The following is a 27,915-nucleotide window of genomic DNA, read 5'->3' on the forward strand; positions in this document are numbered from 1 at the left end:
GTAAAAAACCATCGACAATATAACCGGTTTTCCACGAGTTTTCCGGATTCCATCACTAGTGGAAAGCCGATCGAAAAAATGACATTTCACTATCGGGAGGTGAAGTATGAAGTGTGGGGGTTCGCTACATTGGATATGGGTGTATTGAAAATTCGTATTTTTCTAGTATTATCGTAAAAACCCTAACGTTATCAATGCAACGACCGATAGTAATAGTGTTCTAGATAATTATAGCAATTTTATCTGTTAGCGCAAAGTGTTTTTTCGTTTGAATTATATCTTTTATTAGCTACTGCGGTTACACGGGCTATTGTTTTTATTATTGATATTTCAGCGTGCGACAGATCACACATAGCATTTAAAAATTAAATTAAATAATAAAATCAATAAATTAAAAATCATAGTCAATAAAAAAAATAATTAAAAAAATATGTCGGAAACTCCTGGGGAACCACAGCAAAGGAAAGAAAGCGTTGCGGCCGCGAACGTGCCAAGTGACAGTCCTGTGACGGATCCAGGGCAGGTTAGGGGCGGGAATGCGGAGGCTCCGGCGGCGAAGTTCGAGGGGCCCCGAGGAAAATCAGGGGCCCTGAAGAAGTCTGCAAGATACAGGAGTAGATCACTCTCTGCTTCGTCAGCTGATTCCTACAGTTCTACATCGTATACAGGTGGGATATGTTTTTTTATATAAGTAAGTGTACCTTATTAAAATAAAAATAAACGGAAATGTTGTTTTTAACTTTTAACCGCGAGGTCGTCCGCGTGTTTTATAATTAAGTATTAAAGTTACGCGAACCTAGATTTTAAATTGAAAACTCATAGTTACAGTATCTTAGTGTGAATTACTTCTTTATCCTTACATTTACATTAAAACGTCCCCTGCCGCGTCTGTCTGTCAGTTAATACCGCGATAAAATCGAAAACTACTGCACGGACTTTCATGCGGTTTTCACCAATAAACATTGTGATTCCTGAGGAAGATTTCGGTGTATAATTTGTTGTGTTTTGTTGTAAGTTAAATTGTTACTAAGTAACACATTATGGGCAATCCGAAATAAATAATAATAATTATTATATTATTTATTTACCCCGATCGAACCCTTGTTTTATCATAATTTTCTATATCTTGCCGTAACAAGAATCAGTTTAGATCTTGTTGACTTGTTGGGTCTGTTATTGTTTTGCCTATCAGCACCTAAGGCTTCTGTTGGATCCACAATCTCAGTTGACTTGGTAAATGACAGGTGTCACTGGTACGCCGGTGAATATATGACGTTTTTATTTTACTTATCTCTTGCGTAAATACTATTAATAATTAGGACGTTATTGCATCGACCCTGTAGTCACGCGTGTCTCTTGGACGCGATGTGCTGACACAATGTTACATGAAAATAGTATTGGCATAGATTATTTTATTCCCTCTAACACATCACGTCCAGGGTCGCAACAGCTTCCTTATACTCCTCATAGGATATCGACGGGAGGTTATGCTCCTATTCCAGGTCGTACTCTACCTATAACTTCATAGAATGAAAATCGATTAGTTCTGCCGATATCGTCGAAAAACGTTATAAAAATCGGCAAAAAAAAAAAACAATATTGCGAAAAAAAGGGATATTTTTTTTTATTATTTCCCGTTTTTTACCCCCGACGCAAAAGGAGGGGTTATTAGTTTGACAGGTAAGTGTGTCTGTCTGGGATAAGAACCTGAGACCTTTCGATCCACAGGCGGGCGTTGTAACCATTACACCACCCTGTTCACAATACAATTTACCTACTCCTTCCGTGACAGTATTGTGTGACTTTACTACGCCATACTGATTATAACCATTGAATAAGCTTCAAGGGCGTGGAAATAAGCGGCTATATTTTTATTAGACAGGAGTCCAACATGAGCGACGTAACGCTGCACGACGCTGCGCGTTCATATTTGAGCTTATACGGCGACACGACATAGATCATAATCATGGTGGAGTGTCACGCATGTCCTGGAATAGGATCACTCCAAATCCTTCCGCAGATGTCGTACGAGGCGACTCAGGGACATATAATCTAAACACAAGCGAGTTGATGTCGGCATGCGGCTAGTTGTGTAAAGTTATAGCCACATGTTCAAAATTTCATTGTAATTTTTTGATGTGAGCCCAGAGATTTGGCACGTCACAAATTTGAGCATAACGACGAGAAAGAGAGAGAGAGAGAGAGAGAGAGAGAGAGAGAGAGACATAGTATCTAATCGTGTCATGTCATATGCTATGGGTATTTATGTTTCTCTACCATTTTCGCAAGTTCCCGATGATGGTGAAGTTAGTGAATTAGTTTTAAATAATTTTACGACACGATGAGTTATTCATAAGTATAATAGAAAGAAAGGTGGCAGGAAGAAGGGGCCCAGGAAGAGATAATCACACCAAATAAATTAAAGAAAAAGTGGGTGTCGTGTCGTATCAAGAAGTGAACTCCACCGACAAGTGCCTCGCTCTTAAATTTATTTATTTATTTATTCATAAGTACACAAAACAGTAAGTTAGATGGGTACATGTACATAAAATATATGAAAATTACATAGATTCTACGAATAAATGAAACTGACCAACAATATATGTACATAGCAAGTTAAATTTTACTCACATAAATACATAAATAATAAATAAACAAATACATTAGGACAAATCACACAGATTGAGCTAGCCCCAAAGTAAGCTCGAGACTTGTGTTATGGGATACTAACTCAACGATACTATATTTTATAACAAATACATATATAGATAAACATCCAAGACCCGGACCAATCAGAAAAAGATTATTTTCCATCATGACCCGACCGGGGATCGAACCCGGGACCTCTCGGTTCATAGGCAAGCATTTTACCACTTCGCCATCGAGGTCGTCATTATATATTAAATGACAGGTATTAAACGCGCACATACTCGTATACCTTCAAGACGGTAACGTGCTTTTGTAAATGGGGCGTGGTAGTTCAATGGTCAATTCCACCTTTGATCGATATGTTCCAGGTTCCAATCCTACTCGTGAAAGAAAGAAAGAAAACATTTATTTGCCAAAAAACATGAGTACAAATATACAAATTGATGTCGAAATGAATTAAACCTACATTTTTCACCGAATATATGTATGCAAGTATAAATAAATACAGAGGAGCATGCTATCCACTACAAATAACAAAAAAAAAGAATTATAATGTATACTAGCACTAAATTCTATCCGAGTCTATCATTAAAGAAATCATTTAAAGTATAATAACATTTATCATTTTGACGACCTCGGTGGCGCAGTGGTAAAGTTCTTGCCACTGGACCGAGAGGTCCCGGGTTCGATCCCCGGTCGGGTATAATGGAAAATGATCTTTTTCTGATTGGCCCGGGTCTTGGATGTTTATCTATATATGTATTTGTTATATAATATAGTATCGTTGAGCTAGTATCCCATAACACAAGTCTCGAACTTACTTTGGGGCTGGCTCAATCTGTGTGATTGGTCCGAATATATTTATTTATTTATTTATCAGTATTAATAAATACTTGAGGTGCTTTTAAATTTAAATAGATTTAAAATTAAGTGTCGTACTAATCTGGCTTATGTATAGTAGTTTTCAATTGTTTTCACAGCATAGACCTCTAATTTAATAAATTGTTAATAGAACTGTAGTTAAAAATTGATGGGAAACATGCACATTAGTTGTCAAGTCAAAATCGGATCCCTTATTCAGATAGCGTGTCAAATGGCGGGTGTATAATAAATTGTATACCATTGATCACATTATTGGTGAAAACCGCGTGAAAATACGTGCAGTATTTAGTTTATCGCGGACAGACAGACGCGGCAGAAGATTTTGTTTTATATGTAAGGATAGGGAAGATTTTTCCGATGTTGCAGTGCATATGACTCGATAGCCAAGCCGCGGTAGTTTTCCGCAAAATCTATACTATTATTATAAAGAGGTAAGCGTTTATGAGTTTGTATGTTTGAGGCGGGCAATCTACGAAACTACCGAACTGATTTCAAAAAATTTTGAAATCGTACATTATCCAAGATTGCTATAGGCTATATTTTATCTCAAAATTTCCACGGGAGCGAAGCCCCGGGCAATCTAGTAATCAATATACAGATTGTCGTTGAATGCCTTATAGCTAACTAGCTGCGGCCCGGGGCTTCGCTGCCGTGGGAATTTCGAGATAGAAATTATCCTATGTGTTATTCCAGGTTATATTGTACCCGTGTAGCAAATTTCATAACAATCGATCCAGTAGACTTTGCGTGAAAGAGCAACAAACGTAGGTACATACTCCTCACAAACTTTCGCATTTATAATAATAATAGGATTTTCCGATAAAAATACCGGTTCTTGTTTATGGTAATTCACATGGTTCAAACTTAACTTGAACTAATCAATTGCATGCAGTTGGACTGCGGGTTGCGCTAGTTAGTATGGACACGGCTTATTAAACCCCGACGTAAAAACACTTATTGAACCCCGACGTAAAAACAGACACAATTAGCAGCAGTCAAACTTATAACACCCCACTTTTTGCGCGGGGGTTAAAAATGAACTGTGCCCAAATACGTATAGGTAGTATATTTAGCATTCAGATTTAGCGAGGTAGCTATTTATTTATTGGCACATCGACAATATAAACATATGCATTACATTTTTACATTAAATCTGAAGTCTAGTTCTAATGTTTACATCTTTTACAGACGTGCATTGCATTGAATGCCGTCAATACAACTTTGATTACGTTGGTACTTTCACATGCAATAAATTATATACCTAGTATACCTATATAGATATCAATAAAATCAACGATTTAACAAATTTTGGAATTGAATTTTAGATTTTTATTTTAAAGTGTAGTTTCAATTTTGTTAAATTTCTATAATAGATGGTAAATAAATCGAATTGTGCTGTGAACTGTTTGTCAGTAGGTAAAATGTGTGTTGATATAAAACAATAAGCCTATCAATCAATGTCTATCTATTTATACCTATATCAGTTTGCTAGAATTGTTACGGCCATCATAACAACAACAAAATTTCTGAAACCGATAAAGATCGATGTACTTTACTGACCAATATATTGATAAACAAACAACACTAAGTACCTGTGTTTGTATAGTAGCATTACCGTTAGTAGTAGCATTATATTTATTATAATCAGCACCTTGACCTTTTGACTATGTACATTATGTACTTTTATATATTATTAGAAAGAAAAAAAAAAACATTGTAAGAAACAATAATGGTAAGCCGATCTGGCATGATAGGGACCAACACTGTTCAAATGAGTTTCTTTCGGCATTTCTTCTCAGCAGTGGTCGTTCCGAAATGCCAGTAGTTTGTAGCTTGTGAGAAATAACTATAAATATAAAGATTGACGAGAAAAAGTGCCTGTGAAGGTCTAATTTCTGAATAAATGATTTGAATTTGAATTTGAATTTTTACCGTAGGGTAGCTGGTATTAGAGACAAAGTTAAAAGCGAATCATACTATTAACACGCGGCTTGGCGCGGCGGCCGTGCAACTATATACTATACGATCTTTTTACGTTGATTTATTTTGAACTTGAGCGGTGGTGGTGTAATGGTAAAGACGCTCGCCCGTGTATCGCTTAGGTCCCGGGTTCGAATCCTACTCGTGCCACATGAGTTTGTATACCAATCTGACTCATGTATAGTTAGTTTCATCGATCACTATTTGCTTCGGTTAACGAAAACATCGTGAGGAAACCTGCACACTGGTTGATTATTAACTTGTGTGTGAAATTGAGAAGGCAAAGGCAAACCACTCCATTACTAAATAAAGATGTTGTGTGTGTTAAATTCCACGTAATGATCACGACTCTCAGCCATGAGGAATACGACTTTGAAGATTTTGAACTATGTATATTGCTATGACTTTATGAAGGTATTTTTTTTATTTTACAAAATTTTTATCTTTACACTTATTGAAAAATTTATAGTTACTCAAATTAGGTGGATGATGTTTCGTAACTTATCAATATTTTGTCTCATTTTGTCTGACTTCTCACTGTCCAAACCGTGCTTCAGTTTGGTTAGTATTGTTCGCTCTATCATAGAATTGCTAAATAACTTGCTTGATTAATTTAGTGTTTCTTTGTTTCTAATGTGTATCCACATGTTTCGTTAAAAATCCACAATGTTTCATGTATCAGAAGTGCAAAAACAATTAATATAGCAAATTATTCCTAGTTTTATATTGGTATGAATGTTACACATGTGATTTCCGCCGAGTCCTTCATATTTCTATGTCATTTTTGATCGAGCGAGCGAAGCGAGCGACCTGTACCATTCTACTTGGGGCAAAAATACATTTTTTGTATGTATGTATATTTGTAACGCGTTGGTCCGATTTGGATGAAATTTAAAAGCTATGTAGGATCTGTCAATAGAATTTTTAAGTTCGTGGAGCATTAAAATCGGTTTATACGTTTTTGAAATATTCATAATTAAAAAAAAATATATATATATTGTGTTCGCGAGATCCAAGTTCGCGGCGAACAACTAGTTGAAATTAAAATTATGATAATTATTTGTTTCTTGGTCTCCGTATTGTAATCCCCTTTGTAGTTACAGCGTGAGGCTTCCAACACTGACGTTGATAAGATGAAGATTTGTTACATAGTATTTTATGTTCATGATATTTATGGACGTGACAAGTCAACAAAACGTTATCTGTGCATGCCATTCATGTCATAATAATATTGCAGTCTTTACATCAACTCTTTATGATCTGCTAGATGTAGCCCACAGCTGGGCCCGTGGTAGTCCAAGCTAGATTTCAGGTCTATTAAATCTTATAACTATTATTATAAAGAGGTAAGTGTTTGTGAGATTGTGACTTTGTGAGATGTTTGAGGCGGGTAATCTCCGAAACTACCGAACCGGTTTCCAAAATTATTTCTCCATTAGAAAGTTACATTGTCCAAGATTGCTATAGGCTATATTTTATCTCAAAATTTCAACGGGAGCGAAGCCCCGGGCAACATCAAGTAACTATATATTTTCCTATCCGGCCCCCTGGTTTAAATGCAAAAGCGGGACTGAGTGATGGACAGACAACTGAGATCGAAAGAAAAATATAAATAATTCTACAAGATATTACAATACAATAATCCTTTATTGCACATCAATAAAAATGTGTATGTAACATTTTGTATGCATGTCTATAAAGACATGAATACAAAAAGAATATGCGCAAATGGCTCATACAGTCAACAGCACATCAACCTACTTAAAATCATTGCAAATTCGCTCATATGACCCTTGCATAGAGTTCCATGCAGGGTATCTTGCTTGACACGCGGTTGACTGTACGTATCACTGTAAGCGATTTCTTCCACGCAACAAAAAAATAATATATTTAGCTGCTTTTTTGATGTGCAGATTCTAAAAGAAAATCAAGAGCCATAGGGCAATGAGGGTTTTCTCACATGCATAACGCTAGCAATCTGTGTAATTATACATGATCTAAAATTAGTGACTTTTTGGCCAGCCAGCTAAACAGTTTAAACGTGGCCTGTGAAATTTACGATTCTTGGCCACGTGCGCCTTGTTTAAATGAGTTTCATTCGGCATTTGTTCTCAGCAGACCACTGCTGAAAGGAAAGGAAGGACTGCTTTCGGAAGGACCACTCTTTCTTTTCAGCTTTAAGATACATAATTTACCTACATATACGTAATTAATATTTCACCTGAAAAGTGTCCGTAAAGGGCTATAATTTCTGAATGAATCATTTGACGACTTTGATTCGTTCGTCGTTACTGGACGGATTGTTATGAAATTTGGTGCACGGGTAGAATATAACCTGGAATAACACATAGGGTACTTTTTATCGTAGAATTCCCACGGGAGCGAAGCCCCGGGGCGAAGCAAGTTTATACATAAAATATTAGATTTATGAATATAGGTAGCAAAATCAATTTACTCGAACCGTCAATTTACGATTGCATAGTAAGTGCAATAATCATTTAAAATTAAATGTGAAGAATATTTATCTTATAATCACGCTTGCCAACTTATTTATCATTTTACAAACATATCCTTTCCACATTAACATAGCGCCAACATTTTAATATACCGCAGTCAGAATTGCAGCGTAACGAACGCGAGTCGAGCGTATTCGAATAAAATTTGAATTTAAAATTCGAATTATTAATTCGTCGTTTGTCTATGGTGATAGTGATGTGTTCAATCGATTCGTTTCCAAGAATTTCCGATGCAATAATGCCTATAAAGTTTAATGTAACCGCAGTGTGTTGAAAAATGCACGTGATTTTTTTTAATTTCCGTGAAGCAATTTTGTGGTGCATTCAAATTTTATAGTACTTTTATTGTAGGTTTTATTGATAAGTATATTAATACTAATCTATATAAAATTATAAATACGAATGTCTGTCAGGATGTATACCTATGTCTTAAACTTTCACGCAAAATCTACTGGACGGATTGTTATGGAATTTGGTACACGGGTATAATATAACCTGGGATAACACACAAGGTACTTTTTATGCCGAAATTCCCACGGGAGCGAAGACCGATAGGTAACAACAGAATTCCCAAAAACGGCCAACGTATGCCATAAAGTCAAAATTGAATCTTCAACATTTCAAGGTAGGTATAATCCTTATACATATACACAATATAAAACAAGGTCCTCTGCTGCGTCTGTCTGTCTGTTCGCGATAAACTCAAAAACTACTGCACGGATTTTAGTGCGGTTCTCGCCAATAGATAGTGTGGTTCCTGGGGAAGGTTTAGGTGTTTTATTATGTATGGTGATTTATTATGTTTTTACTCGAGCGAAGCCGGGACGGGCCGCTAGTTTTAAATAAAACGCACTATACCGGTTATTGCCCCCCAAACCCCCCCCCTGCCTTGCGCCCAGTCTTGTAGACTCGTGATGGTTTTGTATCAGCCACTTGTGAGTTAAGTAGGTACATTCTTCTTTTATCTATGGTACATACATATTCTATGATTTATTGGTTCTATGTCAGATAGACGCATATTTTCATGCGTCTTCATATTAGACAACGTGATACCATTTCTATTGTTTATTACATCCATACTAATATTATAAAGAGAAAAGATTTGTAATTTTGTTTTTAACGAGTAAACTCAAAAACTACTAGGCCGAATTTGATGAAATTTAGCACAGAGATAGACGGAATCTTCAGGAGTGACATAGTATACTATTTATTATAGTTTTACCCGAGTGAAGGCCGGACGCTAGTTACATTATTAACGCGAGAGTCTCCTCCACTTTCACGACTAAACTGCAGGACCAGGATTTCAGTGAAAATTTTTTATGCATATAGTTAAATACTCCAGTTTAAACATAGGCCACATTTATTCAAAAAATCAATTCCCATATGACAACAATCGGGGGTGAAAATTCACGCGTACGAAGCCGCGCGCAAAATCTTGTAGTCTAAATATAAATATTTACGATTGCGATGCTATAACAAATATTCTTGACCTGTTTGTCGGATTATTCAGAGGTTGTGACGTCACTGGTTAATGTTTCATCGTTTTGGCGCCATTTCGAGGTTCAATACACACACACTACAACATAACTACCTAATCTCTCATTGCGAGTTTTCTTATTCGGCTGTGAAACCCCCGAACACCACCAAGCTGACCTGACAAGGAAACTTTGTCAGGTTTACCGTTGAAGAGTTTCCTTGTTGAGGAGATGATCCTGGATACGCCATCAGGTCATGCATATCATAATAATGCATTTTCATCCAAACTGAACGCGTGAACAAAAAAATTTCAGCTCAATCGGTTGAAGATATCTGCTTCAAAATTGTTTTGCAAGATTTTTAGACATTTATTGTATGTTTGTGTGTATCTTCGGAACTACTTAACTTATTTCCGAAATCCTTTCACAAATGTAAAGCTACGATATTCCTGAGTGACATAGGGTACTTTTTATTCCGAAATTCCCACGGGAGCGACGCCGTGCGACGCAGCCAGTGAAAGTTATAACCTATCGAGTTCATTCAATGAATGAGATGAACAGTATATACAATATAGCTGATATGTAACTGACCCACTAACAAGGTTGTGTGATGGTCGGCTTCATGCAACACGAATTATATACAATTAATAAAAAAAGCACATAGGCAACCAAAAACCAAAATTTTAATGGATGCACCTCACAAATATAGATTTACTAACTGTGCTCCGGGGCTTCGCTCCCGTGGGAATTTCGGGATAAAAAGTACCCTATGCGTTATTCCAGGTTATTGTTTTCTATCCGTGCACCAAATTCCATAACAATCGGTCCAGTAGATAATACATGAAGAGGTAACAAACATACTTTCGCATTTATATTATTAGTTGGTATACATGTTATATCATATTGTTGCATGTTTATATATATATATATATATATATATATATATATATATATATAGTAATCTCGCCCATATGTATTATTGTATTAGGTGATGTATTGAGTTAGGTGATTATGCTCGACCGCCACAAAGGGAAGTGTTGCGCCTGAGCACCGCACGGCTGTCCGTAGATGTCGTGAATCACTTGTGTGTGCTGTTATTTTGCGTTTGGTCGTCTTTTTACATCTTGCGGTATTGTGCATGTGGCGTGGTAGATGTCGCCACAACATCCACGCAAAACACAAAACCGCACAAAAACCCAGGGTATCTGAAAATCAGCGTTACCTTCAACAAATTATAATGGGGATAACTGAAGCTGAGACATTCCTTTGTTATTACAAAATGTATCTTTAAAACTAAAATAAATATTGTAAGTTGAAATACTAAGTTTGGTAATAAAGTGATTTTTAAAGCCCGACGCAAAATGAGGGATGTTATAAGTTATAAGTTTGACTGCTAAGTGTGTCTGTATGTGTACAAGGCATCGTAGCTCATCAACGGGTGAATCGATTTGGATGCGGTTACTTTATTTGATAACTAATTTTTATGCGGTAGTTCATAGATATGTTTGATCAAAATCCGTTCAGCCGTTTAATAGTTGTAGCGAAATGAATATTGAAAGTCGGGGGTCTTTTAATTCGTCTAACAAATAATTAATTAATTATTATTATCATTTTATTGATTCTTGGTTGGATTGACGACCTCCGTGGCTTAATGGTCATCATGCCGGACTGCTACAGTGGAGGTCCCGGGTTCGAATCCCGGTCAGGTCGACATGAAAAATGATCTTTTTCAGATTGAACTGGGTCTTGGATGTTTATCTATATATGTATATGTTATAGAATATAGTATCGTTGAGTTAGTATCCCATAACACAAGTTTCGAACTTACTTTGGAGCTAGCTCAATCTGTGTCATTTGTCCCTATTTATTTATTTATTTGGTTATGTACAGCATAAACTCATCCATGGGAAAAATGCAATGTCTAGATGCTCGTATGCAGTTCAGTGCAGAAATGCAAGGGTGATCACTGATTCCGTGAATAGATAGACTCTAGTGACATGTGCTAATGTTTATTCAAGTTTTCAAAATTAAATCGCCATCTGTATTTTGTCTATTAATTTTGTACATTACATAAAAAAAAAGTTGTGCTCATTTGTGTTGTGTCACTATACTAGTGGCCTGTGCCGGCGTCGCTTGGGTAAAACCGATGTGACGTCATTGCATCGCGTAGGTACATTTACCTACCTACTCCGGTATGCAAGCGATGCGTTTCTTAGTATAGCTTATAGCCTAACCAGTAGTCATTGATCCGTGGCACTGTTAACCCGTATATCGCGTTATTTGTGAACATAATGTTACTTTAGTAAACAATATATATGTGCTGATTAATAAGTGAGTTTCCAATAGTCTCTGTACACTGACATAACACATCACGACGCAAGTACAAGGATACTCAACGTCATAATAGAGTGAATAGAATACACTTAAACCTTCCTCAGGTGTCAAAAACCACGCATAAAAATTGCGTAGTTTTATAGATCCAAGCATACATAGGGACAGACAGCGGGGAGCGACTTTGTTTTATACTAATGTAGTGATAGAGAAAAGGTCTAATATTCTTCGCTATTAGACCACATTGGGCTGCCCACGCGTGTGGTTAAGTGGTTAAACTCGGAAATAAATTATTTAACATTTGGCAAAATTATAGTCACGTAAACGTAATTACGACGTTTTAACGTCATTATAGGATTATAAGGGGAGTACTGCAATTACTCGTATTTTAAGTTGATTTTGTAATTTTGTTCGTTCGAAATAACTTTATTGCACACAATAAAATAGAAAAATGTGCACAAATTAAAGAATAATTCAACTTCATTGAACTTATCCCATGAAGGGATCTCTTCTAGAACTTGAAACTTTAACTGTGCAGTCAGTGAAAAGAACTAAAATATGTATTATAAATATTTAGAAATCAATATACTTATACAAACGAACTAATTGAAATAAAGATGAGAAAACATACGAATTTGAATCATATTTACCAGTATTATACCTTACAGTATACGCGATAAAAAATTACTGAGATTTTGCTATGAAACTCACGCGGGCGAAGCCGCGGGCAAAAGCTAGTTGAATATAAAGCCCAACAAAGCAGATAGAAAGGAAGGATTGAAAATCAGGATACATAAAAGGATTTTGTAACATGGATTTAATTTTCTGATACCTTAATCCCCAGGTGAAGTGAGATTTAATCGTAACCATCTGATCCCTCTCTCTGGAAGTCTACGTCTATCGACGACCTCCGTGGCTTAACGGTCATCATGCCGGACTGCTACAGTGGAGGTCCCCGGTTCGAATCCCGGTCAGGTCATTATGAAAAATGATCTTTTTCAGATTGACCTGGGTCTTGGATGTTTATCTATATATGTATATGTTATAGAATATAGTATCGTTGAGTTAGTATCCCATAACACAAGTTTCGAACTTACTTTGGGGCTAACTCAATCTGTGTCATTTGTCCCTATTTATTTATTTATTTATTTATTTATCGTACATTTGCGCCTCAACTTCGCACGGTTGTCAGACCATTGTCACGCATATCATCCTTGACGACATCAAGCCAGCACACTTCTTGGGTTTGCCAATCCCCTCCCATCCTTCACTATCCAAATCTCATGTGATATTTTTAATTACCTACGGCAAAAGTTGCTACGGGATTTCGATGCATTTTTAACACGATATTGTGACTTATTCTACTAGTAGTGTAAATTATAACGCAAACGTGTATAAATAAATATGACTACATCGAATAATAGTGGTATATTAAAGACGAAGAACACGAAGAAGCGATACTCGGTGATATCTGGAAGGAGCGACTTTTGTAAGTTTGCTTATAAAGATCTTAATATGACTTGTAGCTGTATAAGAACTGTATAAAAGCTGTGTAACGCAAAATCAATGTTTAAGCTTTTACAAGACGGCATAGAGCTATAAGAGTTGTAATAATAAGATCTTAATATGACTTGTAGCGGTATAAGAACTGTATAAAAGCTGTGTAATGCAAAATCAATGTTTAAGCTTTTACAAGACGGCATAGAGCTATAAGAGTTGTAATAATAAGATCTTAATATGACTTGTAGCGGTATAAGAACTGTATAAAAGCTGTGTAACGCAAAATCAATGTTTAAGCCTTTACAAGACGGCATAGAGCTATAAGAGTGTTAATAATAAATTGCTGTGCGATCTGTATAAACAATAGCTGAAAGCAATCTTTGTCTCTTACAAATGATCTTGAAACTCAGTAGGCGTATTTAAAACTACAGGTGTTATAAATATATATGTTACGGCTATATATATAAATGTTAGTCTAAACAACGGCTAGATCTGGGTTAGGTTTAGAGAACTTTATTCTCATAAAGAAATTACATTCCACTTAAAATGAGATGAGTAGGGTACATTAAAAAATATTTACAAATCACAAATTAATTATATGGTACTGGTCGCGATGTGTAGTCTAAGTTTTTTCTTAAATACATTTATGCTCATACTTGTTCTAAGTGTAAATGTATTTAAGAAAAAACTTAGACTACAGCTGTGCTCCCTCTAATAGTATCGTCTTTTTTCCGTAGTTAGTTCTGGGGATTATTAAATTAAGTTGGTATTTTACTCTAAGATTGTGTGTGTATTTTTTGGGCTTTAGTTGTAAGTTAGATTTTGTTGTGTTTGTAGTTATTTTCCTAGTCAAAATGCAAGTCTTATATATATAGAGTTGTTTAAGATTGAATAATTTAGTTTTTTCATAAAGTTGTTTTGTAGGAGTGCGCAAAGGATAGTGGAACAAGGCTTTGATGATTTTATTTTGAGAAGTCTGTAATCTTATCAAGTTAGTTTGAGCAGCGGAACCCCATATCTCAATTATCGGTTTAGTCGGTTAGACCTAGGTGTAACCGGTCTGCGTTGGTTCCACTTATGTCTAGCCAAAATTATAACGGCTAAATCTAGATCTACCCCAAAAATAAAAAGACTTCATCTAGGTTTTACCAACTGACACCGACGGCACATAGGTCTAGCCGAATTTCGAGGTTTAGCCGTAACATATATATTTATATAGCTTAATGATAATCCCCCTATACTTAGCACTGCGACATTTATCTAAAGTATAAATAACCTTTACTCTGAATTCAATGACCTGTGTTACTACAATATATTTGTGATCAGTTAAACCCATTAGTAATATAAATATAATAAATCATGGTTGTCATTACGCCTTCTACCTGGGTTAAATGAAGAAACGTCATTCCGCCCCTCCTCTTCCAGGGTCGTCATCAGACGAGGACGAGGCCGTGCAGCCCCATGAGAAAGCTATCGCGGCCGGCCAGGCCAATCCCCCCTACTGCGTCAGGAATATAGAGCAACACGCCTTCGGGAGACGGGAGATTGAGATAGCTGAGCAGGAGATGCCGGGGATTATGGCCTTGAGAGCTAGAGCTAAGGAGGACAAGCCTTTGAAGGATGCTAAGGTGAGTTCAGTTTTATCCCCACATAGTGTTCAGGGCTTTAACGCCGTGGGGTTTGGGATCAGCATAAGAAATAAAACTTAAACGTTAATATTAAAAAATCAGTCGTGATTTATTAATCGGTTACCTGACGGCAGCGTTCCGTTAAATTTAAGTGGAATTGTCAATATTTGAAGTCTTATTTTTTACGTTATCTGCAGCCTTCGGGGCATGATAGACATCACAATCTACTCGCTTAAATGAAGAAGAGAAGTTTATTTTGATATTGAGTTTGTCCCTTTTAAATGCACTTTGTAAAAATCAACTTAAAATAAATTCTTTACCATGATTTGCCTATTTATACATGTTCGTTACGGAACTAATAGGTAGTTAAAATAAATACTTGGAGCTAAGAATTAGATAAATATATTTTTCTTTGTTCTTACAAATTGGTATATTGAAACAGAAATCGAATGACAGGAAAAAACAATAGAAAAAACCAGATAATGTAGTGCGCGCGCAGGAATAAAATTTAAATTGTCGTGTTCGATAGCCATTGGCACATTAGGGGTCGCGGGCGGGACGTGCCTAGTGTTGTGGTGTACTGGCGTAGACAATACAGTCTCCGAAATTCTTCATCTATTTAGACCTCAGCGTTAACATTGACTCATTCTGTATTTTTCATTCACTATCTATTAATCTAGGATTTTATAATCATCGTCGTCTCTCACTTTTACAGATTGTAGGTTGCACACACATTAACGCCCAGACTGCGGTCCTGATAGAGACGCTAGCAGCTTTAGGAGCCACAGTGCGCTGGGCAGCTTGCAACATATACAGCACGCAGAACGAAGTAGCTGCGGCATTAGCTCATGCTGGTAAGTGTCTCAACATCTTAGCTTGCGCACAACTGCTATAGCGGCTAAAGCAATTGAGATACTACTATGAAACATGAAACACATAGCATGTCGTTGCGTCCATATGTTTTCTCTTTTTTTACACGATGCGTACACGATACGGGAAACAGAGACAGGATGTGGACGTTGCTTGTATGTTTCGTGGTAGGCCTACTGAACTTCTTTTATGTCTAATTCGAACGTCTGATGTGCTATTTCTTTCTGATTGCATAAATCCGTCAAAAAAGAAGCTTAGATACTTATAGCTTAGAATGGACCATTAAGTAAATAAAATAAATATATACTCTCATGTTTGTTTTGACGACCTCGGTGGCGCAGTGGTAAGGTTCTAGCGACTGAACCGAGAGGTCCCGGATTCGATCCCCGGTCGGGTCATGATGGAAAATGATCTTTTTCTGATTGGCCCGGGTCTTGGATGTTTATATGTATTTGTTATAAAATATAGTATCGTTGAGTTAGTATCCCATAACCCAAGTCTCGAACTTACTTTGGGGCTAGCTCAATCTGTGTGATCTGTGTAATATATTTATTTATTTATTTATGTTTTCAGGCTACGCAATCTTCGCATGGCGCGGTGAGAGCGAGGAAGCGTTCTGGTGGTGTATAGACCAATGCTGTACCCCCACAGCCTCATGGCAGCCGAACATGATTCTGGATGATGGGGGAGACGCTACGCATCTTATGCTCAAGAAACACGCGCAAGCATTCAAGCATATTAAAGGTTCGTTAACATTTCATTCATATACGCCGATATCCTATTCTCATTAGCCATTTTAAAATTTAATTATTTCCTTCACTCTCCCATCTAATATATTGCCGATTTTATTGGGACATCGCAAAGTCCGATGTCCTTAAAATATGTCTTAAAATTTTTATATAATCATGTAAAATTCTGTATCGTTATTGTTCCGCTAACCGTATTTGTTTACCATAAAAGAACGTTTTATCTTGGTAAATTACTTGTCTTAGTATTAGAAGAGGAGCTCCTCTTCTAATAGAGAGAAGACAAGTAGAAACAATTAGAGACGAACATCTGCCTCTAGGCTTTCTATCTTTATTTCTTCGCGGAATTGTATGAAATGAAAGTGAATCTTATTGTAGTAAAGAAAAGGCAGGTTTTTATTCGCGCTTTTTTTCAAGAGAGTCTGTTTGATTATGTTAATGGCAAATACGGTTATCATAACGATAACAAGAATTTGCGTGCTCGACCTACAGTTTTTCAAACCTGGATCTGTTTATCATCAGGTATAGTAGAAGAAAGTGTGACAGGTGTGCACAGACTATACCAACTGAGCAAGGCTGGCAAACTTTGTGTGCCAGCCATGAACGTCAATGATTCTGTTACGAAGACTAAGTTTGATAACCTTTACTCTTGTCGGTGAGTTGTGTTCTATTATTTTAATAATAAATAAACGACCTCTGGTATATGGTGTATGATGGTCTGGTATATGGTGTTACCATATATGAAGTTCCACCACCGAGCACTAGATGGCGCTGTTCGAAGTTAGAACGCGCTATGGTTTCGCTCACGCCAGAATATGACATCGCTGCGTGCATTTTGAATTGTTTTATCCATTAGGGACTAGGCATTCCTAATATAGGTGCAATAACCTTCCGGGCATCTACTTGTGGGTCCCACACAGGGCTGAACCTACATGGAATTAGGGAGTTGGTAATATTGAAAGGACTGAATAGTTGGTCTCCTCCGGGCATCCACTTGTGGGTCTCACACAGGGAACCGATTGTTTTACCTTTCCAATATTAGTAAAACTATTCATATCATTGTTTAAGCTGGAGCCCTGCGCAGCCTCATAGTGGAGCACTGCGGCGAACTCATAAACAAAGATATTCTTTAATACGAAATATTTCATACTCTGTACTGTAAAATCTTGCAATAAACTTTGTTAATTTTTCGTCGCTGAATGTCCCTTGTCACTTTCCCTACACCTCTATAAATCACCCAATAATATCTTTAGTTAAAAACACTATATATTTTCTCCATTCAAAAGTCATGTGATGATGTCACATGCTTAAATTTCGCCAAGCTTGAGATGTTACATGCTTAAATAGCATTTACTATTGACACCTCAGTTCTCGCACGGCCCGATCTGACTGCGATCCTTTTGTTGTTCAATTGTCTTTCTTATCTCCGTGTTCGAAGGGTTAAACAGTAACTTTTTATTCTGGATAGATAATATGATTAGTAAGTTCTTAACTTTGACGTTATTTAAAAGCGACCGTGTTCGATTGCTACAGTAAGAGTATAGGTAGACACTTATTATTTCCGTAATTGGTCTAATGTCTGTTAAAATTATATATTTTGTTAATAAGTTTGTGTTTCCTGTCGTTAAAAATATATTTGACACCCACTTTGTAATAAGTTTGTAATAAATTGAAGAACATAGAAAATATCACGGCTACACCTGGCATAAAATCATAGTTAATCCAATTCAGTAAATGTACTTAATCACTATTGTTTTATTTCGACCAGGGAAAGCATTATTGACGCATTAAAAAGAAGCACAGACTTAATGTTCGGCGGGAAACAGTCTGTCGTCTGCGGGTACGGGGAAGTCGGGAAAGGGTGCTGTCAAGCGCTCAAGGCATTAGGATGTGTTGTAAGTAATTTATATTACCTTTATACAGTACTAAGTGTTAATTCAGTTGCCTAATAACACTATTATACGGCTATAAGATGTATTAAACTTACAAAATCACATTCATATGTTTTGTGATTATGTATATTATTTATGAAAATATTACATGTGTATTGTTGGAATTATTATAAAAAAAAAAATTGTGTTTTTACAGGTTTATGTCACAGAAATTGATCCGATATGCGCCTTACAAGCTGCCATGGATGGCTTTAGAGTTGTCAAATTGAATGAGGTTAGTCGGTCATATTTGTGTTTAATACTGCATATAGCAACCATCCAGCCACTTAATAGATATACGATTTTACATTATCGATGAAAGGAACATATTTTTCAATAAACATCAGAAATCTACTTGAAAAAATAAACATTTTTTCTAAGATAACTCGAATCCATTATATTGTATCTATACTATTTTATTATAAAGCGTTTGTGAGATTGTATCTTTCAGGCGGTTAATTTTCAGAAACTGCCGAATCGATTTCAAAAATTCTTTCACCATTAGAAAGGTACACTATCCAAAATTGCTATTGGCTATGTTTTATCTCAAAATTTCCACGGCAACATCTAGTTTTATATTAGTATTTTATAGTAGATTCTTAATGAACTTATACATTTAGATGTCTGTGGCAATGTCCTTTACTAGTTTGTGGTTTGTTATACGCTTTTAGGTAATAAGACAAGTGGACATAGTCATAACAGCTACCGGGAATAAAGGTGTGGTCACACGGGAACACATGGAGCGGATGAAGAACGGGGGAGTGGTGTGTAACATGGGACACAGCAACACCGAGGTGGATGTTCATGCTTTGCGGACGCCGGATTTATTATGGGAAAGAGTTAGAAGCCAGGTATGTTTTAGTTTAAGAATTGAAAATGTTTTAATTGTATTTGGGGCAAAAATACATGTTTTGTATGTATGTAAGTATGTATGTTTGTCTGTTTGTAACTTTCGAACCGTTGGTCCGATTTTGATGGAATTTGAACAGTATGTAGGATATGCCAATATAATTAATATCAATTTAGTTCGTGGGGCATCTAAATCGGTTCAGTCGTTTTTTAAATATTCACAATTTTGTAGAAATGTATTGCGTTCGCGAGGTTTAAGTTCGCGGCGAACAACTAGTAATTTATCATTTTGTTTCATGATAATCTTTTTGTAGAGTTATAATACTTATATTATATGATACGAAAGACGAACAAATTGGTAACCTGATACGTGATCACCGCCGCCCAGGCTAATAACTGAAATACCAGGGTTATAACAGGAGCGTTGATGGCCGTTCAAAAAGTTGTAGATCTTTATAGTTTCTTTTTACAGAGGTCATGTTATACTTGAATCTACAATAATGGCAGAGTGAGCTTGGTGTTCTGTATATACAGGAGGATTTTACTTATCTCAGACAGAAGTTCTGTCTACTTAGGTTTTGTTACGATATGTACATACCTCAAATATAGGTACTATTAAGTAATTGCGCGCTGTTAATATTTTGATGCTAGCGCCACCATGGCTGCTGCGATAGCACGAGGGAACTAGGGCGCGTATGCGCGTCAGTAAACGTCAAGGGAGACAGGTGTCACTGAATAATGTGTGATAAAAATTCTATTTGTTCATTGTGCATGCGCATTGTTTATTAGATTGTAACTATGTTCTGGCATTTATGTTACTATATAACAGAACATTGGAGGGAAATATAAACGATTTAAAAGAAAGAAAGAAAAAACCTTTATTTACTACACTACTTAAATTAATAATTTCTTTATTATTTATTAATATTAAAGGTGGACCACATAATATGGCCAAACGGGAAGCGTATAGTTCTCCTGGCGGAGGGCCGCCTCGCCAACTTATGCTGCTCATCGTTGCCCTCGTTCGTAGTCTCCGTGACAGCCGCTACGCAGGCTTTAGCGCTAATAGAGCTGTATAACGCTCCCCAGCAAAGATACAAGGTGATTTATTAAAAATATATATATATTATTATTATTGATTCTTTTTGTTGCTATGATTATGATTATAATTAAAATTAAAATAAATTGTAAATGTATAAATTACTAGCTGCGCTCCGGGTCTTCGCTCCTGTGGGAATTTCGGGATAAAAAGTACCCTATGTGTTATTCCAGGTTATATTCTATCCGTGTGCTAAGTTTCATAACAATCCGTCCAGTAGATTTTACTTGAAAGAGTAATGAAAGTCCTAAAATTTTTTTCAAATGTTTTATTTTTATGCAGAAGGGCTTCGCGGCTTTACAACCCCGAACGCAACCGCAAAAATGACGATGAGAGAGGGTCCGTTAAAATAGTCGTAGCGAAATGCCATTAGCTTTTTTTTAGAAATATTGATGTACTTAATGTGACACACGAAAATGTGCCTTTGAAGGTCTAACTTCCGAAGAATTCCATTTGTTTCTCAGGCGGACGTGTATCTGCTACCGAAGAAAATGGACGAATACGTAGCTAGTCTACATTTACCAACATTTGACGCTCACTTAACAGAATTAACAGACGAACAAGCGAAATATTTAGGCTTGAACAAAGTAGGCCCGTTCAAACCTAATTATTATAGGTACTAGCATAAAATGAATTGTGCGAATAATATAACACACGTAGGTCGTAATAGTAAAAACGCCAAGATAATTTGGGGAACGCCATTTAAAATAGATTAGATGAAAATTGAAGTTAGTACAGTCCACAGCACACCAATTGTTGTTGTTCGTTGCCCTGAATAAACGCTAATAGCGGCGAGTTTGCAATGAATGTGTGTAGCTTGATGCGCTGTTCACTGTACGCCAATTAAATTCAAAGCCGATACATACATTGCCGGTTTCACGTTGCGGTATATAAAAAGCTCTCATACAAACTACGTTATATGAATTCGCGTTGGCCTTGAGGTTACGAACTCAATTACAATATGAGGTTCAATTGACAAAAATGTTGGCGAAAAAGATTTGACTTTGTTTTTCTTTCGATGGAGGGAGCTACAATCTATACATATAATAAACGTAATTAAGCAGTACCTATTCTTTTTATGAATAATGTGGTAAGAAAAATTGCAGTTTGTTTCATTGGCGTAACTCCCAACCGAAAATTGAGCTTACCCGTGGCGTAACACTAAAAATACCATGTGTATTATTATGTCGCGCTCAGCTTTCAACGCTTTTCGTTAAGAAGAGTAGGCTTCGAGTGACTGGATAAAGTATCTTACGTTCATACAGGGTGTTATAAAATACCAATATAGTATTTAGTTGTGCGCTGGCAACACTGCGAGACTAGCGCCGCCACGCGGCAATGCGATGGAACTGCGCGCGTGTCAACGTCAAAATTGACAGGTGTCACTGAAAAGGCGGTAATGGAAATTTGTTTTGTGATATAAAATAGGTAGGTATAGGTACTAAATGGATTTGATAAACATGTCACCTTAATTTTGAAAACAATAATGAAATGAAATAATGCGGGAATTGAAACCACGCACCTGTCATTGGGATAGTACTCTTAATAACTTGACGACCTCGGTGGCGCTGTTGTAAAGTGCTTGCCCCTGAACCGAGAGGTCTCGGGTTCGATCCCCGGTCGGGTCATGGATGGAAAATGATCTTTTCTGATTGGCTCGGGTCTTGGATGTTTATCTATATATGTATTTGTTATAAAATATGGTATCGTTGAGTTAGTATCCCATAACACAAGTCTCGAACTTACTTTGGGGCTAGCTTAATCTGTGTGAGTTGTGCTAATATTTATTTATTTAATAACTGAGTACGGCCGAATTATTATATTTAAAGTCGTAATAATTTACGGTACTCTGGCCAGATCTTTTTTGCGAATTTTCATGTTAATATAAACATTTCTAAAATGAGTGCTCGTAAGGTTTGTGTTCTTTGACTTCAAATTACACTATAAGTCTTGAAACTTTGCGTAATGGATCTATACAATGTACCTAGGTAACTTATGCATATAGGTTATGTATATGTTATAACACCCTGTATAATTGAGCAATTTTATGCATGATGTCCTTTGAAATATTAGCCTTATAATTTCTACTACACAAAGCGGTGGTGGTTCAGTGGTTAAAACGTGCTAGGTTCGAATTCAACGCGTGCCGCATGAGTTTGTATACCAATCTGACTCATGTATAGAAGTTTTCATCGACCACCACTTGCTTCCGGTGAAGGAAAACATCGTGAGGAAACCTGCACCTAATGGAGGTAACTAAACTCACATTTTAGGACACATGCATGTATATTGCCAAGTTAATTATATTGTTTGTGTCATTGTACAATTATTTGTATCGCCCACCAATTAAATTAAAAAGTAGACAACACTCAACGGCCCACACTAAGCTTGTATACACAAACGATCCGAAACGAACAAGATTTGGCTAAGATTTTACAACTGGCCGGACGTCAACGGGCGTTGCTCAAAGCGTTTTCACCGCTGCGGCCGCGCATTCATTACGATCCGTCAATTTCCTTGAGCAAGGCAATCATTTCCAAAATCAATCATTTATAAAATTGACATTACCACAGTAAAGATTATTTTATTTGTCAGAAAAATTAACTTGTAACGACAGCGCGGCCGCAGCTGTCGAAACGCTCTGAGAAAAATCCGTGTTACGTGTACTTGACGTTAAGAATATCGAATATATTTTTCAGAAACATTGTATTTGATGATTCTAATAACATTTTTAGGGACGAATGTACATTTTAACTTAGACAGAAGGAATAGCTGTATTATGTATAGCTTGCCTTAAGAAAATCTCTTTCATAACTTTTTTTATATTATTGACGTGACAACGTCTTAAATTAGGTTGCGGCTGGGAGTCACTTATGAAAAAGTGTAACGCCCGGTAACATTACGATGAGTCACCGAACGAGAGAGAGGCCCGCCGAATGCCTTGCGTCTCTCTCCCACTCAACTATGATCGGTCTGCCGCGCGCGTAAAAAGACGTTGTCACGTAAAATCTTCGCCCGTAAAACCGACTTTACAGGCAACCATTTTTTAACTACTTACCTACTTCTCTGTTTGCGTGTAAGCGGTTTCGGAGCTGCGAAACACGGGGTCAGCGTAAAAATTAACACAAAATGTACCTAAAGGCCGGCCGCTTGCCTGACGTCAACCCTCCTTGAGAATGCTATTGTTGAGTATCAGCTGCTAAGGCTGTGTCCCTTCGCCACAATACAACGTACAATATCCACGTGAGAATATGGAGCGATCCTATTCTAAGACGGAGCCACAAGCCTCAATTTTTAAAAAAATAAACAGAAATAAAAGAAGTTATGAAACAGATAAAAAAAACCAATTGATTAGAGAAAAAAATAGTTGCAATTTTGTGTTACAAATAAAACTAGTGTATTATTTGTTGTGTTCAATTGTTATGTTAATTTTAATTGTGAATAGGCGTGAGGTAAAGCGTGTAGATGGAGTGTTAAAAAATCAAATATTCATGAATGATATATCGAATGATATATCGCGCCATTCAGGACCTAAACTGATCTGCATCGCTAATTCGTACCATCAAGTTGACATAACGATCCATTATAGGTAGTCGCCAAAACAATACGCCGCCGCCGTTTCGATTTCATTCACTCATTTTGCATACAATTCGGCACCATGATGTCCATTGAGAACGTAAACTGGATCGCGTATCTGTCAAAATTCGCAATTCAAAAAGAGTTACTATTTCTCATTGATTACCACGAAAGAAGTCCCACAGACGTGGCGCTACTGTCGCTGAAAACAATGACGTGGTCTATCTGTTATCGATAGTTCCTAGTTTTGCCACCGAAACTCCATCGTGGTACGGTTTTTATGTTCCGAAGTTTGTGTTTAGTGTTATGATTATGATCGACAAATTTGTTAGTCTAGATTATATTGCATTTATTGTAATTTTAAATATTTTATTTTGTTGTGTTTTGTATTTACTTTAGTCATGTAACTAACACAAAGATAATAATATAAATATTAATTTTAAGTAACAAAAAAATTCATATTGTTTGCTCAAAATGGTAAGAATTTGATATCGGAACGCAACTCTTGAAACGAGATAAAATATTTATTCTTATCTCTTTCTTACATTTGGCTGCTGTCACTGGGATTTACGATTCAGGGACAATTTTTACTTTTTTTATGAATTTCATTCACTCCTTACGATTCAAATGCGACTTTGTTAAGATAAGTTTGTGATGCCAAATAACGCGATTCATTTTAGATTCCTAAACTGAACTGCCCTGCATTTGAATCATTGCGTAATAGTTAATGGTAGGCGCCAAGGTCCCTTTTGATTTGGACGGCCACATGCATAAAACAATGGATTTTGACGACCTCGGTGGCGCAGTGGTAAAGTGCTTGCCTCTGAACTGAGTGATCCCCGGTCGGGTCATGATGGAAAATGATCTTTTACTGATTGGCCCGGGTCTTGGATGTTTATCTATATATGTATTTGTTATAAAATATAGTATCGTTGAGTTAGTATCCCATAACACAAGTCTCGAACTTACTTTGGAGCTAGCTCAATCTGTGTGATTTGTCCTAATATATTTATTTATTTATAATTTTTTTTATACATTCCGCTTTAACCACAAAACCCAAATAGTCAACGTAATCACGTATCCGATCAAAGACGTTTTGTCCCGCGTTTTTAAGCGCGCCCCTAGATTCCTCACGCTTCCGCTGTTGCTGCGGTGGCGCTGTAATCGCGTAATGTTGCCAGCGAGGGAACCAATAATAGTAGCTATGAAGGTGAGTACCAGTTGTGTTGATTCGGACCTGCCTAGTAACAAAACTATTTATTACAAGGCAGCCTGTACATCCATAGGTCGATGGACCACAAGCTTGTTGGGACTTGAAATAAAAAAAGCTTTTAGTACAAAAATATGGTAAAATTCTATATTAAATAAAATTGCAGAGTAGAAGAAAAATATGGCGCTGATACCAACATAACAAAGTACAAAAAATGTTGCCACTTAAATATTAATACTATGTTCTGTTTGTATTGAACACTCTTGACACTCCATTTACAAAATTAAGTGAGTTTTTACTTCTATGGTTAATAGAAACAATATAACCAGAATGATTTGTAAAAGATTGAAATTGTCTAATTATTACATAAAATTAAATGATTTATTATCAGTTAAAAACAATATCGCACTAAATTGTTTGTTATAAAATGATTTGTATGTTCTTTTTAATATCTACGCTAATACAAAAATTTTCACGTTGTGTTTCTTTATAATTTGATTATTGTAATTGGCCTAAAAATATAATTATTGTGCCCATGTAAACGACTTTGTCTTGATATTGAACAGAAAAATATGCTTCTTTCTCTTTAACTTAAGGCCAGTGCAGACTGAATGCGTATCCAGTAATTGCGTGGACAACAAAATTATAAGGAACTTTAACCCATGTACATGTGCGTATGTACGTATGTACCCATACGTATGCGTTACAATACAACGCAACCATTTTACAAAAGTGCTACATTGGAGCACATAGGCTTTTACACTAAAAAGTTATAATACCGATTGGTGGTTATCGTTGCCTCTGAACCGGGAGGTCCCGGGTTCGATCCCCGGTCGGATCGTGATGGAAAATGAGCCCGGGTCTTGGATGTTTATCTATATATGTATTTGTTATAAAATATAGTATCCCATAACACAAAGTCTCGAACTTACTTTGGCATAAGCCTTTATACTAAAAAGTCATAATACAGATTGGTGGTTATCGTTCACTCACTCTTTTAATTCATTTATTCACTCTTTTCATTCATTCATTCTGTTTTTAATGATTGTTTACCATTGAATTAGTAGGTAATCCAGGTACTTAATAAATACATGTTGTTTACATTTATTCACGCACTCTTTTCGTTCGTTCACGCACTCCTTTCGTTCATTCACTCACAATTACTTCCATTCACTCATTTGTTCACTAAACATTTTATTCATTCATTCACTTATTAATAAATTGTGATTCCGAATAGCATCACTTTTTAACACTAAATAAAGAAATTACCACATATTAGTTAACCACGTCATCATTCATTGTCTAATTCGAATCAATCGCCTATAATCTATACATAAGATTCTTAACTTGACCACATTACAGAATAAAAGCATATTTTTCTGGTCAAATATGACTTAAAGTCCGTTAAAATGTCAAATTAATAGATCCATTCGCTCTATGATAATATTTTAGCGAAAGAGCCTGTGCGTGCCAGACCTATGTTATTTCATAAAAGCCGGGATTTTATTTGTGTACAGTCAACAGCACATCAAGTTACCCTCCATGACCTATATGCCGCGATAATAGCGGCGAGTTTGCAATGAATTTAGATAGATTGATGTGTTTGTTGACTGTACATCTAATTCACTAAAAGCATACATAAAAATTTTGGATCACTCTTGTACTTAACATTTGCTAACAGATAGCAAAAGTACCTATATAAAATGGTTTGTTAACAACAATCAAGGTAAAATAAATGTTAAAGTTTGCGTCAGGAGATATTACGCTGATTAAAAAAAAAATAATAGTATTTAATTTGTGTAAAATCATTTTGAAAGGACAATGAATCCGAAATCGTACGCTCCGATGGATTTCGGATTTTAAAACCCACCACCAGCTCAAACAGCTAAATAAAATCAGATTAGGTACATGTTCGGAATAATTTTACGCTCGTCGATATTAAAATACAACTTTTTAACCTGCCTTAATCAGTTGTATTTTAGTAGCATTGTCTAGGGTTAACTCTGTTTCGTAGATTGGACAGCTATATCTAAACTGAAACTGAAACTGAGGATACTAATAAATCTAGAAATGAATTCATACTTCGACGACCTCGGTGGCTGAGTGCAGCATTTCTTGTCACTGAACCGAGAGGTCCCGGGTTCGATCCCCGGTTGGGTCATGATGGAAAATGATCTTTTTCTGATTGGCCCGGGTATTGGATGTTTATCTATATATGTATTTGTTATAAAATATAGTATCGTTGAGTTAATTTCCCATAACACAAGTCTCGAACTTACTTTGGGGCTATCTCAATCTATGTGATTTGTCCTAATATATATTTATATAATAGACGTTATATTATGTCAAAAATAAATTATAAATAAACATTGTCACCGGCTGACTGTATTTAACTTTCATAAAATAACACAAGTCTTGGCGTTGCAGGCTCATGGTCCATATTTTGGCTGTAGACCATAGAACAGAGTGTGTGTGTTCGTATGTGAATTACGCCTAATCTGATGTATAGTAGTTGATTATAAGGTTGTTGCAATGTTTTAATAAAATAAACGTTTGAAAAATTCAGTTGTTTTTTTATTTTTATTATTTCTGTTAGCGACATATCAAACGCAAGTTATTACTACGTTAGTTAGTTCAGCGTGCATGGTTCTTGGAGAATTTAGGTGAAGCACG

At 36.3% G+C, this 27,915-nt stretch overlaps 1 protein-coding gene across 6 annotated transcripts; it reads left to right on the forward strand.

The window, feature by feature from the left end:
- The first annotated feature begins 100 nt into the window (after positions 1-100).
- AhcyL1 (Adenosylhomocysteinase like 1) lies at positions 101-27,807 on the forward strand. 6 transcript variants are annotated; one of them, XM_053765361.2, is made up of 11 exons: positions 8,157-8,214; positions 13,202-13,322; positions 14,759-14,961; positions 15,677-15,815; positions 16,405-16,575; positions 17,100-17,232; positions 18,346-18,472; positions 18,666-18,743; positions 19,180-19,359; positions 20,291-20,458; positions 20,921-27,807. In XM_053765361.2, exons 2-11 carry the CDS (start codon positions 13,238-13,240, stop codon positions 21,077-21,079), a joined length of 1,443 nt encoding a protein of 480 aa, XP_053621336.1. In that variant the 5' UTR covers positions 8,157-8,214; positions 13,202-13,237; the 3' UTR covers positions 21,080-27,807. The 6 variants fall into 6 exon arrangements, with proteins under 6 accessions (XP_053621332.1, XP_053621333.1, XP_053621336.1 ...); XM_053765359.2 differs by lacking the exon at positions 8,157-8,214 and adding an exon at positions 11,433-11,833 and having other exon boundaries at positions 13,148-13,322; XM_053765360.2 differs by lacking the exon at positions 8,157-8,214 and adding an exon at positions 11,433-11,833.
- The last annotated feature ends 108 nt before the right edge of the window (positions 27,808-27,915 follow it).

This window comes from Plodia interpunctella, chromosome 27 (assembly GCF_027563975.2).
Source record: "Plodia interpunctella isolate USDA-ARS_2022_Savannah chromosome 27, ilPloInte3.2, whole genome shotgun sequence".
Taxonomy (NCBI): domain Eukaryota; kingdom Metazoa; phylum Arthropoda; class Insecta; order Lepidoptera; family Pyralidae; genus Plodia; species Plodia interpunctella.

Excerpts from the sequence above, each read along its gene's own strand:
- AhcyL1 (XM_053765357.1), top strand. The coding sequence starts at position 431 with ATGTCGGAAACTCCTGGGGAACCACAGCAAAGGAAAGAAAGCGTTGCG. Across the intron at positions 19,360-20,290 it reads GGGAAAGAGTTAGAAGCCAG|GTGGACCACATAATATGGCC; the intron begins GTATGTTTTAGT and ends TTAATATTAAAG. Across the intron at positions 20,459-20,920 it reads CTCCCCAGCAAAGATACAAG|GCGGACGTGTATCTGCTACC; the intron begins GTGATTTATTAA and ends TTTGTTTCTCAG.